At 35.7% G+C, this 14,693-nt stretch overlaps 1 protein-coding gene and 1 long non-coding RNA gene across 2 annotated transcripts; one reads left to right on the top strand and one right to left on the bottom strand.

Annotated features, from left to right (window-relative positions):
• The first annotated feature begins 1,579 nt into the window (after window positions 1–1,579).
• On the top strand, window positions 1,580–4,173 carry LOC136280559 (uncharacterized). The gene is made up of 2 exons (XR_010717300.1): window positions 1,580–1,757; window positions 3,534–4,173. It is a non-coding gene; the product is annotated as an uncharacterized lncRNA (long non-coding RNA).
• Window positions 4,152–14,647, bottom strand: LOC131772513 (carnitine O-palmitoyltransferase 1, liver isoform). Its single transcript, XM_059088430.2, has 14 exons — window positions 14,389–14,647; window positions 11,795–12,084; window positions 11,428–11,639; window positions 10,896–11,083; window positions 10,433–10,564; window positions 10,109–10,163; window positions 9,833–9,959; window positions 9,126–9,265; window positions 8,259–8,458; window positions 7,842–8,010; window positions 7,238–7,309; window positions 6,449–6,769; window positions 5,903–6,022; window positions 4,152–5,392 (listed from the first exon to the last, which is right to left on the bottom strand). The coding sequence occupies exons 1-14, from the start codon at window positions 14,520–14,522 to the stop codon at window positions 5,183–5,185; spliced, it is 2,370 nt and encodes a 789-aa protein (XP_058944413.1). The 5' UTR covers window positions 14,523–14,647; the 3' UTR covers window positions 4,152–5,182.
• Between the last annotated feature and the right edge of the window lie 46 nt (window positions 14,648–14,693).

Raw genomic sequence — 14,693 nt, forward strand, 5'->3', positions numbered from 1 at the left:
TGAGGACTCCATAGAGACTTGTGTGGATTTTAGTGCTGATGTGGCTTCAGTAAACCATGATCACTCGTACTTTTGCATCGAGGAACAGGCAACACCGACTATATGTTGCCCAGGTTGCTCCAGGGGTGGGGGTATTTGTTCCAATTTTTTGCCCTACCCGAGGGGCTTTAGCATGTATTTGTCACGGCAGCTGAGACAAATGCCCCTGGGTGCCCGGGGGTCGACCCCTTGGGATGGCCGCTGATACCCGCATTAGTTGTAGTTTCGTCATCTTAAAACAGTGAATCGCTTTATCACGTTTCCTAGCTATGGTTCTGACTGTCTAGACTTTAAACGTGCTGTTGCGTAAAATGATGCATTTTATCAGCATTTTTTATCATTCCTTTTGTTTCAGATTCTTATTTTATCTTGAGGCAGTAAAATGGAGAATTCTCACCATGGTCACGCGTAACCGTGGGGAGAATTCTCCATTTAAAGTATAGCAGTTTTCACTAATATATAGATTTACCTAAGCCTAAAAGCGGAGCTCTTATTAGTTTATTTTCCAGCCCTACGTTACACTGAATAAAAACTGTAATAAAACTATCTACTGGCAAGTCTTTGTATTATATTTCAACCCAACCATTTCCTCAACATATAAACACTATTACAAAGTAATTAGTCAGGGAAATGGAAAACTTGTGGCATATACACAATGTTTGAAATGCCATGACCATAGTAAGCTAACAGGATTGAGGAGGATGTATGTGGGAATAGGCCCTCTTGTCTGTATCAATAATTTGCTAATCACTCCGGTTGGCAATGTTTTGATGAGGTTGAGCTATCAAGGCAAAGGAACTGAAGATTTTAGCAGGCAGTGACTTTGACAATTAATACAAAGTTGAAAGTTTGAAAGCTAAAAGATATACATGACAATCATCAGACCCTATGCATCCTAGCAAAAGAAGGGTCATGTACCACCATACCTTCTCCCAAATGTTGATGCTTACAGGAAATTATTTATTTTTGTCTCTTAAGGTGGCACTGTATTCACAATAGTTCTGCCAACACAAATGCATTTTTCTAAAGTTATCTCATAGCACATGACTGTACAGGTCAAGTGGAAGGTTCCTGCATGGGGACTAACATTTCAATTACCTCAGCAAACTGTAATCATCAGAATTGCAAGCCATGGTGTATTTACCAAGTGCTTAGTTACCTAATTCTTACAGTGTTGTGTTTAAGTTTCCGTTTGTGTACCAGAAAATTGTTTTGTGTTCTAGAAAAGATTGTTGTGTTCTATTTGCTGTTTTTGTGGGAAAAGAAGCTTTGGTTGAAGAAACAGCGTAAGGGTGGAGGGGAGGGGGAATGAGGAGCTGGAGATCCGAGAACTATTTGAAAGACAAAAGAGACCTATTTACCTCGCCAACTTTTCGCTTATATAACTTATCATTACACGGCAAATCTCTATGTAAAATGCTCAAATTTGCAACTAAACGGAGACCTGATTCCAACTACCGAGGGCATCGATAGCGTTCATTCCTGGGTGGCCTGTGCACTCTGATACATAAGCCTGGTCACATAGTTGTGCTCTGTGGGTTACTCACGTATACACACGTCAATAGATCATCGGTCGTTCCATTGATCGATAACTGAGGAAAGTTTGTTAATTAATATTCTTAGAATGGTTGAGTTAAACGATCCTAAATCTCACGAAAAATTTTCAGTTGATGTAAAACTTCTGCTTGTACCAGGAGTTCTCCTAGTCCTTTTAGTTGGTAAGTTGTATAATCTTTCAGTTCCTTTTTACTAGCTTCTATCAGCCGTTATAAATCTTACAATCGCCATCGATCCATATTCTGTTCATTAATCCTCAGTAACACTTACTGGAACAAATTCTTATCCAAAAACTATTCTCCTCATTTTTTAAGTAAATGTTCACAGTATTTTAACAACATACAATTATTTTAAAATACTACCTTTCTATATGATGATCCTATTAATACTCGTGTCACGACACAGAAAAATGCTTCACGGTAACAATCGTCCTAGAAGCCTATGACATATAAAAGGATCGTTTTTGTGACGGTAGAATTTCTGTCGATCGCGCAGTTCTATTAAAAAAAAAAAAAAAGGAATGAACTTCCAGAGCAGGAACAAACTCAAGTTCCCCCCTTAATTTAGCTTTGATTCAGTAATGAAGTTGTTCCCATAATGTTGTTTTGGTCAATAGTCTTGAGCATATTTAATACAGTAGTAGTTTTGCTAACGATCTAAGATTTTTTCTCAATCTTGATGGTAAAAACTTTCGTAGTTGTTTCCTTTCAAACCTTTTAATTTCACAGATTACATCAATCATCAAATTATCTCGTGTAACTGCTATCCACCACTTCCTTGTAAATTAAGAAAGAGAATTTGCTTTCAGATCAAGAGACTAAGTGCCTCTTGGTTGCCTAGTTTGTCTATTGCCCATTGGGTCTGAAAGTTCATGGATTTTGTTCGGAAAATTTAAATTTTAAGAGTTACTGTGGGTTCAAAAATTACATTGGGCCATTCTGTTCAATTCTCTGCTAGCCAATGGCTAAGACTCTGTTTGCCCTGAATAAAGCAACCAGCCAAGTGGCTCATGTTTGTTCCTTTTTTTTTCTTTTGATTTTTTTTGAGGAACCATTAAAGAGCAAGAAAAGGCCATTGTCACCTTAATAAGCTCCATGTCCAATCTAGCACTTAATTTTACTTTCTTGGTGCCCCTCAACAAGCAAACTATCAAGAAAAATTATATTACAACAGTCCTAGCAATAAGATGATTGCAGGTCCTGACAAGGGGATTTAGTTCCAAATGTGACAGGAAATCTTAAAAAGAGAACTGAGACCCAAACATCCTTATATTTATTTTCAACCCACAGCTTAAGATTTTTACTTCAAGAACAAATACCCAATCTTTTGTTGTTCAAGTAAAACATACTAGACATAACAGACAATCTGGTGCTATTTTCTATTTAGGATTCTAACTACTGAAGCTGGCTTTACTAATAGCTGCTTGCCTATTGGATTTGTTGTTCCTTAAAGACTTTTCGATGGTTTCTAATTAAGAAGCAGTTCAATAAATAGTTTTTTGATGTTTGGTATTTTCATTTATGCTCTAGTCTCTAAGAAGGGTAAGGTAAACAGAGAGAAACCTTTAAAAATGATATAAATGTCTTCCTTCTTATTAACAAATACAGGAATCCTTTTTTCATTCCATTAAATTACTTGTGAGCAAGCAACATTTTCAGGTGTTAACTAGGAAATTTACTGCCTGTAGTACTACTTTTAACCCCCTAAAATCACTTGGAATTCTTGAAATTCAACGAGTGAAAGAATTGCCCTACCACTTTATAAGTTCTTCCTACCTGCCACACTTAAAACAAGGGAAAATACTGAGGAAAAATTTCAAAGATCTTCGTTTTGGGGTCTTTTTCAATGGAATCAAGCAATTAAAAAAAGAGTTATAAATCCTCATGGTATTTCAAGTTTTCTAACGTACTGATTCTGTGTTATGTGGTTGATTTCAGTGTTCTTTATTTACCGGATTTTAAAGGCAAACCATGACAGGGAGAAAGCCAAAAAAGAAAAGAGAAAAATGAAACAAGAAAAGAAGAAACAATAACAGGAGGTCTTGATGTTAGGATAAGAAATTATATCATTGGTAGAAGCTTTACAATCAAGACTGGGATTTTCATCTGTTGGATTTGAACAATGTGCAAACACTAACTAACAATTTGCATTTTGGTGACTTTCATCTCCGTTTGAAAACTTTGGATATATGTGTGTCATGTGATCTCTACAGGCAGTAAGACTTGGATAACTACTGTAGAGAAAATAGATTTCACTTTCAGGAATGGAAAGGACATTGATTTTGACTTAGCTAGAACTTCAAGTAAGCCAAGTTTATGGTGGGAAGGTTCTACAGTACAATTAGTTGGCAGAGAACTCAAACAGAAAATTTTCTGTTGAAATCTTTCTTGTGTTGTACACTGAATGATTTATTTCAGCACATCACAAAGCAAAATATCTCCACTAGCACTCTCAAAGCATTCACTGTATCAGTAAAACTCTTAAACCTAACGTCTAAAGGTAACAATCTAACACTTTGCAAATTAAAAATGAAATATTGACAGTCTTAAAAAGAAATAAATAAATTATTTGATTGAACATTTTTGTTGTTGTGTATCTGTGAAAGCTCAAAATTTTTAACACCCCTTTGATTGGCTTCTTGCAGCTTATGGTCAGGTCTCATTCTCCCCCTTAAGTGATTGAAAGTTATCAAAGCAGAAAAACGATCAACAATGCAATCAAAAGAGGACCAATGACCTCATGACCCCACTGCAAGTTGCTTGAAACAATAATTAGGACCCTTTAAAAGCATATAACCTAAGTTGTATGTTTCTGTTTGGACTTAATGATAAAAAAATAGATCCATCCAATGACTTAGCATCACAAAAAAAGAGAAGTTAGGACATCATCTTGAATTCTCCTTCATTTAAATTTAGTGGTATTAAAAAAATATGGGTTGAATCCTCAAGTCAGGTGAAATTCTCTCAACCCCTCAATTAGTATTTTTGTCCTGCAGCTGCACTTTCCACATGTAAGTCAGGAACATTTAAGATTAAATACAGCTGATTGTATTTTAAATTCTCTCCATCTGTCTGCTAGGAGTAAAAGGGTTAAGGGTATTGGTCATGTAGAGGTAAGTTTGTCCACTTATACTTTGGAAAACAATTCCAAGTAATTCCAGATTTGTATACAGGATACAGGGTAACTAGAAATTGTCACTGAGTATAGAGCAGGATGTTTTGAATCATTGACGAGATGTGTTTCATGTGCTCTCTTGAGCTACTTCATGGCCCTTCTAGAGATACAGAAAACATTTTTTCTAGCACTCTAGGTCTGAGGCTCTTTACTGAATTTACTTTATAGAGAAATTTTGTGGGGCAAGAATGGTTCAAAATCCTTTTCCTTAATTTGTTCTAGTTGAATTCAAAATGAAACAATATTTCCCAGTATCAATGTAACATTGTGGGAAAAATCAAATATACTGCATTGAAGAAAAATTTTTTCATGAAACACCACAACCTGCATTCTACAGTGGTTCTGCTAATTTCTAACGATACCAATAACAGTTCAACTATAATTTTTAGTTTAAACATCACTACTTGTCTGGTTATTTAGCCTTATTAGCTTTAACTGTTTCGTGAAGTGCTTTTATGTCTGAAAGGCTTTCAAACAACAGTTTGACAAATTGGTCAGAGTTTGACTCTTTTGATGATATCTTGGAAGAAATGTGGAAGAAAATCCTGTGATCATCGGGAACCATGTAGGAAACACCATAACCATCATCAGCAACTGGACCGAAACCTCCTCCAGGGGAAATCTGTGGACACACCATATCTGACATTGACATTCTCTGCATTATGAGTTAGACTTAATACTTCTTTCTACTCCTTTTTCTCACCGATGAGTCTCTAATTTTCAGTTAAAATACAAAAAATATATTTCTTTCTAAGTCTGCTGTAAAAAACCAAATAAGTTAATCAAATATTTTTTTACCTCTGAAATAGACTGAGTTGAAAAGAGAGGTTACTTGTATTCTAAAACTGGTTTCCTAAAAAATGTTGCTACACCCCTGGATGCCAGCCCATGGCTGGATTACCCCATCAGCATTTCATTGGGTTTCCCTGCCAGTTTTCCCTGCCATTCACAATCATGGATAGAGAGGGACAAGAACACAACATAGTGGTCAGCTGAGGCTGCAACCCAGTCCTTTTGATCCAGAGACAGTGGCCAGTAAGTCTCTGTCTTTGGGGTTATGAAATCATAATATATCATCTTACTCTTAATTCTACTAACATGAATAATGTAATGAATGAGTGTATCATCTTACCAAATGTGTAAGTTCTGGCTCTGTGACACTAAAGTGGGTACCTGCCATTTGTTGTTGAGGCTGCTGGCTTGTAGACAGTGTCCATGGAAGGGTTAATGCACTTTTCAAGAACTCACTCTCCTGGGGATTGATTAATAGCTATTGATATTGTGTGACTAGTTCCATAACATTCCAAAGCAAATTGACCAGTACTCTACTCCTGACAAGACAATCTCTCAAGCACATATATGATGAAAATAGTGAGGAAAGTGTTAGGGGTAGCTGCTAATTACTGTGTCTTAGAAAACTATTAAGATTTTGATATGAGTATGACAAATCAATTGTGTACTGGCCAAATACAAAAACACTTTAAAACCACAAACTAACTACACATGTACCATTGCTGTTTTTGGTTTGGTTTTCTAACCATTTGATTTGTTTTCTTGGAACACAAAAATGTCCAAAAATGTTCAAGGCTTTCTGGGTTTGCAAATAAAACTTGTAGCTCCTGTTACTCATGACAAGGAAGAAGACAAAAATAAAAGTAAAATATATTCCTGAACTTACATAGCCTTGACCTTTGCACACAACAAAGAGTGCAAAAAGATGTCTATCAATGCCCTTTCCATTCATACAGTCCTTGTACATCTTAGCATGAAGATCTGCAGCTTTTTGAAGTAATTTATATTTTTCTTCAGGTGGGACTGTGTCATCTAACATGGCGAGAACAAAATCTTTAGCTTCAATTGTTAAACTGCGCACAGTTTCTGTCCTTCCTTGGAGGTACAGGCGTGTCATAGAGGATTCATATGTGAGTGGATGTCTTCCATTTGAGTCTCTGTAGTAGGCAAGCTGCAAAGCCAACTGAATGAAAGCATCAGGACTTATCTGTAAAAATCAGGATAAAATAATTTGAAATACAGATGAAACTCTATAAATGGAATGCTATTGCTTCACATGCAGTCAACATAAAGACTAGGAAAACACTCTTTCATGCTGACAAAATATTTCCAGTTAAGCCTTTAGTTCCCTTGAGAGACCAAGACCCAATTTTCTCTCACAATATCAATATTACAGGAAGCAGCCAAGTGATGAGAATAAAGAAAAATATCAATTGAGGGATAATTAGTTGATCCATACCAAATTCTCCAAACTGACATCGTGAGAATCTTATGACAGAAAGTTAAGAGAATTACTAACAAGATCTTGGGAGTGAAAGGGTTAATTTAACATCTAAATTCCACAGAAATATTCTGCACAAAGAGGTTTGTTATGATTATACTTTCAGAGTTTCTAAGTCCTTGCCTTGTGCAAAAAAGCTTTTTTTTTTTTTGAACACAACACTGACAGGCCTACCTTTACACTCTTGATGAAGCCTTTTCCAAATGCATCATGAACTATGACTTTATGCTGAATGTCTTCATTATTCTGGAACACAACAAAAAATAATTGTAGTAGAAAATAACTAAAACCTCTGGTTTACATGTTTCAATAAGTCAGTAATTGCTTAACTCAGTCTTAAAAGGTGAGGGAAAGGAGGAATTATTAAGAGTTGTGTTACCAGGAATGAAAAGCTTATGGTGGTTTAACCCCTTAACTCTCGAGATCTGATTGTTAATTCTCCCCTCTAGCTGTCACACATTTCCTTGTAATTGGTTACGAGAATTTGGTGTTTGATCAAGATAATATCTTGTACCTGATGAGTTTGAGTGTTCTCATGACCTGTTTGCTGGATAATGTATAGATATTATAGGAAGTAGTTACATGATAATCACTTCTGGGAATTAAAGGGTCAAGGAAGAATGGTGAGGAAGGGTTCTCTTGTCAACAAAAATGTTAAGGAAATCCTGGAGAGATTCCATGGTCTTTGATAAGGACAAATAAATTTTCTGTCCCCATGAATTGACAATCTTTATTTTGCTGACACTAACTGACTGTAAAATGCAATGCAAACCCATACCTTTTGAGCAAACTTGACAGCATCTTCAATGATGTCTGCAAGTTTAGGAGTTACATCCCAGTATAACCTGGCAGGCTTTTGAAGGTTGTGTGTCCTCAAGCTGGCACTCCTGTGAGCACCACCAATAGGAGTGCATTTACCTTTGTCATTGTATGTTCTATAAATATACCTGTTGAGAAGGCCACATAGTTAACAAAAGACAGTCATTCGCCTCCTCAATAAGATAAAATTATTATTGTCACATGATCCAAAGTGCTGAATTTGTTGGACTAATTCTACAAATCAGTAAGTATAGCTAAGACTGATCTCTTCACTTTATTTTTGTTTTCACTCTGGTTGATTGCCTACTAGAAAATATTGCCATGCTTTGGGAACAAAAAGCTTTGAAACAACCAGCATGGCACTGATCAAACTTACTCATAGGTAAGGGCATACTCCAACATGTGCCCAATGACAGGTGCATCAGCCCAAGAATGCTCAGCATTGATCCCACATCTACCATCAGAAAATACCATCAAACAGAAACTTTTATCAAACCAAAAGCTCCGCCCATCACCATGCAGTAGATACTTTGAGCGTTCAGTCAAATCAGTGAAGGAATTCTCATCCAGAATGACCTGCAATGTAAAGACACCAAACTGGTGATGAAAGCTGCAGCCAGAGCTGTATTTCACTTACTGCAAAGACTAGCTACTACAGGTGTAAGTGATTTGTACCAATGGAACAAGTACATTGTCAAGAAAAAAGGTGATGAGGACACAGGAAAACTTCAACTAAGGGACACAATTCAAACCCTAGAAGTGCCCAGCATCTAATTTCCCCTCACAGTACTACTGCTGAATCATTCATAAAGCTAACCCTAAGTATAAGTATAGGGGAAATGATCATCAATGTAAGAAGCTTTGATTGTCAAACAAATTCTCCTAGTGAGTTCCAAAAGAAACTTACAGAGAAGGTATGGAGAATATGGATACTTATGTTATGGTGCAAAGGGGTTTACACCACATTCTCATTCCTAAAATCAAAGAAAATATAGAGCACACATTGAAAGTTTTGTTATGATGTTTTTGTCAAGTACCACTTGTCAGTGGTAATAAGTTAGCTTTTATCAGCCTAAAAATTAGGTGTAAATAATTCAGGTGAAGGACACTTAATAATAACTAGCTCAAAAATATGCTTACAAGATGTAGACATGTTACATATCAATGCATATAAGTTCTATAAAAGTAGCTCGTTGATGTTTCTATTGTTGTTGTTGGTTTAAATAACAATCTGTTATTTTACCACAAACATAGCCTCTTCTATTGCCTCCAGGGTTTGTCGATTCAGACTCTCAGAAAAGTATTCTTTTCTGATTTTGGCCCACTCTGTTCTTGGTAGAGCTGTCAGTGCTGGTACACTTCCATCAGGCTGGTCTTTGGTGACTAAATTTGGAAGAAAAAGACATCAATCATGAACATGACACAATTCTGGTATTCAGGTTACAAGACCAATTCACTTTGAACAAATATGACTTGCTTTCAACTTGCAGTGATCCCAACAATATCTTTGATTTGTACTTTTCTGAGCTTCTTTTATTAAGTTATATTACATTTTAATAAAATTATAGTCAGTTGATAGCCTCAGCTTTGCATCTATTAACAATTATTTACATGAAACTAGCAACACATACATGTTTATACATTATCAAGCAAAAAAACCCACAATAAAAATAAACAAAAATAACTACAGTGAAACAGATTTAACTCTTAAAGATTAAAAAAGATATCAATCATAAGTAATATAGTTATCAGGAAAGTTCATAAGACATCAGAAAATTCTCTGGCCACTTTCCAAAATTCTCTAGCTACCAGTAAATTTCAATAGCTTTATGAGCTACATACACAGATATGGAAACCATAATTATATTGTTTAAATTTACAGGATTCTGCTGCAACCTTATTTCTCTTAGAAAACCCTGAGCTAAAAAATAGATTATGATGAACTCTTACCATCAGAATGTTTAGCATCAGCAACAATCCACTCAAACTGACTTTCCAAATCCAGCACTGATATGAATTTACCTTTATCAGTAACAGGCAACATATAACAATTGCCCCCACAGAAGACAGCTATGTGCTGCAAGATGATTAGGAACAATGGCACTTAATTTTGAAATTGTTTAACACTTAAAAGGACTAACTTCTCTCCACAAAAAAAAAAAAAAAAAAAAAAAAAAAAAAAAAACCAACTCAAATTCAATAAAGGAGCTAAATTTTGGTGCAAACCTCATGTTCATTGTGTTCAAAATGAACTATTTCATCCACTTCCTCTTTTGGAATTCTGAAATTACAGACAATGTAAAAACAACCTATTTCTCATTTTTCAGGAAAGAAAGTAAATTGTACAAGTAGGATTCTATGCATGGTTGACTGGATACCACAAATTTGTGCACCTTGTACGGTGATTTGCATGTATGTCTCACAGTCTTCAATTCCATCATCATCCCATTTTTTTGGCTTCTTTTCTGCAATTACTTCAATTACAGCTCACTTGTGACCATCATTTCTTCACTTGAGTTCCATCATATTAAGGCATTTATCATAATTTACCTGGTTGTCTTAAATGTTCTTTCATACTGCCACATGCAGATGGGAATAGTTTTCCTGATCAACAGGGGTTCCAAGTGCTCAGTTTCAATCTCCTGATGATACTTCAAAATAAGGTAGGTCATGGTTGCAGCTCTATAATTGAGTAAGTCAAAAAGTTTTATATTACATCTCAGCTAAAAAGTTTTAAATTCATTATCTGTAAATTTCAGGTGAATTGGGTCAATTTAAATTTTTCTTAGCATCCAACTCTAATTAGGTAGTAAGCAAAATGTAAAAACAATCTTACAATGAAGGCAAGGTTGGTTTTCTCAGAATCTAATCTTGTACATTTTCTATGGCTTGCCAGAGCCAAACCTCAATAGCCTAACAGGACTGGAAAGTGATATTCAAGTATTCAAAGAAGGCAGGCAAAGCCTTGATGCAGACAATCGTTTATGATAGACAACAGACCATAAATACTTACCTTGAAGCTTGGACATGTGTGGGATGCCAGTGCTGGTCTAAACAATAGTAGTTGCTGTTGATAGGTAAAGGAGAACGGCCCATGCAGTACACATATTTTTCCCACCAATCTGTGTGATAATTTGGCGCCCACCAGGACTTCAGCTTTAAAATAAACTGGAGCTTGGGACCAAGGTTCTTTTCAAAGTCCTAAAGACAGTATTGATAATTCTTTTGAAATTATCAGGTTCATTAACTTTTCAAGCAAACACTTCACTGATGCTACATGTAAATGATATGTACAAGACAATTAAGGGATACAAACATATTCAACCAGGTAAGTCCTTAAAAATAATTTTTCTTAAAAGGTTGGGTAGTCTGTCTTTATATAAACAAGCTAGTTCTAACAAACTACATGAGAGTAACATGAATGAAATAAAGCTCAAGATAACCACTATAAACCGATTAATTGTATTTGATATCAACTAACTCTATAATAAATATAGCTGTACAGTTCAAATCAAATACTGACCACATAGAAATTGAACACTAACCTTAGCAAGTGCCTCCATCTTCTTGTACTCATCCTCCTTCAAGATTGGCTTCACAGAACGCAACAGTCCTTTACAAGTTTCACTTAGATTTGGTACAGGCATTCTTGGGAGACTGTTTTGATAACTATACAGCTTTGGATAGTGACCAGCACAAAGTTTCACCATTGCACCCCATAATAGTGTCAGCTTGCTTTGTGATCTTGGGGTCTCATCTTCAATTCAAATAATAGAGGTTATGATAAATGGGCCCGAATTACTGAGTATTCTCATTTACCTGTTTGCTAAAGATGTATAGAAATAATACAGAAAAATTACATGATAATCACTTCTGGGAGTTTAAGCATTAAAAAGCAATGAGTTTACTTACACATCCACCCTCTATAAGCCAAAAGCATCCTCAACAGATACTGACGTAGATAGAGAAGGATAATAAAAAACACCACTCCAGCCAGTACTGAAATGAACAGAAGCCTGAGGTTGTAAGGATATTTCTCATCCAGATTAAGAAGATAAGTCACTTTCCATATGACTGCTGTAAATGGTTTGAGGGACGATAGCTTGTAGAAATCAGCAGCATACAGTAGAGCAGCAATGACCACAACAGCACCCAACAAGTTGGACCATGTTGTTGGCCATAATCCATTTGCTATTTGGCGGCTGAAAAAAAAAAAAAAAGTATACAAACACAAATTGAACAGAGTAAAAGTACATGCACACAGTTTTTCCATAAGTTTTATTTGTAGCAAGGTGAAACTGGTACTTATACCCGGGATTATCATACAGAATTGATTTCACTTCTGCCTACCAACATACCAAGAAGTTTAAAGGTTGTAAAGTACACTACCAAAAAGATGGGAAGGTGCAAAACAAATGTGTGGTCACCTTGCAATACAGCATCACAGTATTTCAATGACTACACATGCCACAGTCACAATTGAATTTTGCTTAGATTGTTGCATGTTTATGAATTTTGTATTTTTGTTGTCTTTTTTCAGCTATGCACTGCTTTCTCAAGTACAAATAAATCTTCTCAATTTTGTTCAGTTTTTAGAGGATTTCTTTTCTCAAAAAAAAAAACTACTTAAGACAATGGAGAACTGTTTGAGAGTTTCTTTATGATATCCAGGGTGAAATAGCAGTGATTCAATTAAAATTTACTCAACCCCATGTCAGTTCAAGAAATACATGTAGTTCAACATATCTGGCTTTTGGAAAACAGTATGGCAGTAATCATGGGTCCTGACATGAGTTTTAGCTATAAACAATAAAGTTTTGCCGAGTGGCAGAGCCGTAATCAGTTGTCTCCTTTTCACTTGGAATTCCTTGAAAATTCAACAAGTAGAGGGATTGCTTTACTGGTTTGAAAATTTCTTTCACCTGTCCTGCTTAAAATAAGGGAGAATGCTGTGTAATGATCCCAAGGAGAAAAAAGTTCATAGCTCACAAGGGCTTCAATATCTTTAATGCCTCAGATGTGGCTATCCATAGCTAAGTAAGTGGATAGGACCACCAAGGAAACCATCCAAATCTAATGGATAACATCTCTCAAGTTATAATATGTAATACCTAATTGGCTTATCTATAACTTATCTTATTGTTTTTCATTGTTAGTGTATGTGTATGCTCTGGTAGTCATTTCCTCTGTTCAGTCAAACTTGGTATTGAAGAATTTATTTTATTGAAGAATTTATTTTAATGTTTGTTTCCCTTCTGGTTTTCTGAAAGCACTACAGGATAACAAGAGTCACAAATGATAAATTTCTGCAAGGACTTTACATGGAGAGGAGATATTTATAGATGCCAATTGATAAATACTTCAGTGCCAGTTTAGACCTGCTAGATTAGTGCCTCTATATGCCATCACAACCAAGAAACATGACTTTAAGATTTTTTCAAAATTTAAAGCATCTGGCATTTTTAAGACTTGGATGAATACTTTCCTAATACCCTAAGCCATGATGTTCCAAGCTTTAATTTCCTCACACAATTCAATTGCAAAATTAATGAAGTGAAGATTGCCATTGTATTACTGCCATTATACTTTGATTGACTGTACAATTAACATGAACTGTATATTCTTTCCATGAAACTGAAAAATCTTAATTTCTTTTTCAATAAAATCTAAACGTAATAAAAATTGCATTCTGCTCTATTTTCTCGGCCTCCTCTTTTTGGCCGGTTTGATCTGAGGGGACAGGATGCCAGAGCTTCAGGGTTCAAAGTCCGTTTCAAAACATCTTCCAAGCACGCAAAAATTTGATATGCTGAAAAAAAAGCTTTGGTGAGCCAAAACAATAGTAAAAGAAACTTTATAAGTGTTGTATTAAAATCCTGCCAGAGTAGATGATTCGACCTCGAGGGAAAAAACGTAAACGTGCGGAAGGAAGGCAAAGCTCTTTCGTCGTATTCAAACATGGATTAGGTGGTAATCGTCTTATAGACAGAATTTTAATTTTATAAATTTGGTCTGTAAAATTACAATTTAGACAACACTACAAGGAATTTCTGCTTCTATTTATCTCTGACGAAGTGTACGGCGATTACTTCTTGAAATAATTTATCAAAGCAGGATCTAAACTAACGATACTGTACGTGTATCGCGTCCTCTTCAATAATTCGCCGGAATGTACGAAAAAATATACGACCACGCGCTGTAAACTGCAGAGAATCAACGTGCTTGCTTTGAAAACCTAGTTTCGATCGAAAGTATCGAGATCAAAAGTTTTCACGTGGTATCATTATTATTTGCTTTCAAATATCATCGTTGGTGGTGATAACTACAACAAAACTCTCGTAAAACTGCGACGTATGTGGAAATAAAAGTTTTCCGAAAGTTCAAATCGTAAATACTGAGAGAGAAAGACCTTCATTTTAAACATTCTCAAAGGGAAACAGTAAAAATGTCATGAGGTGTTACATGTAAAACGATCAAGGTATCAGAAATCACTCGCCTGAACTTACCGAGTTCTGAAAGCACATCTCTTAAGAGATAATAAAGTACTCTTCAGCAATTCAACTTCGGCTTCTGTTTTGCTGGTCCCTTCGGCGTGTAGATGGACATCGGGGCTTGTAACAGCCGCCCTGGCTTCAGCCATGGTAAATTACGACACGATTATGTTAAGTTTTAGTTTTAAAATGAAGATAAAACTTCTTATCCGCCGGTAAATTTCCACACAGAATATTTCGTTTTTACCAACGCTTCTTCCTTATGTTTTGGTTTGATTTGTGGACCAATCAGTATGCGAGCTGGTAACCAATCAAATCTT

This window comes from Pocillopora verrucosa, chromosome 1 (genome assembly GCF_036669915.1).
Source record: "Pocillopora verrucosa isolate sample1 chromosome 1, ASM3666991v2, whole genome shotgun sequence".
NCBI classification, from domain to species: Eukaryota; Metazoa; Cnidaria; class Anthozoa; order Scleractinia; family Pocilloporidae; genus Pocillopora; species Pocillopora verrucosa.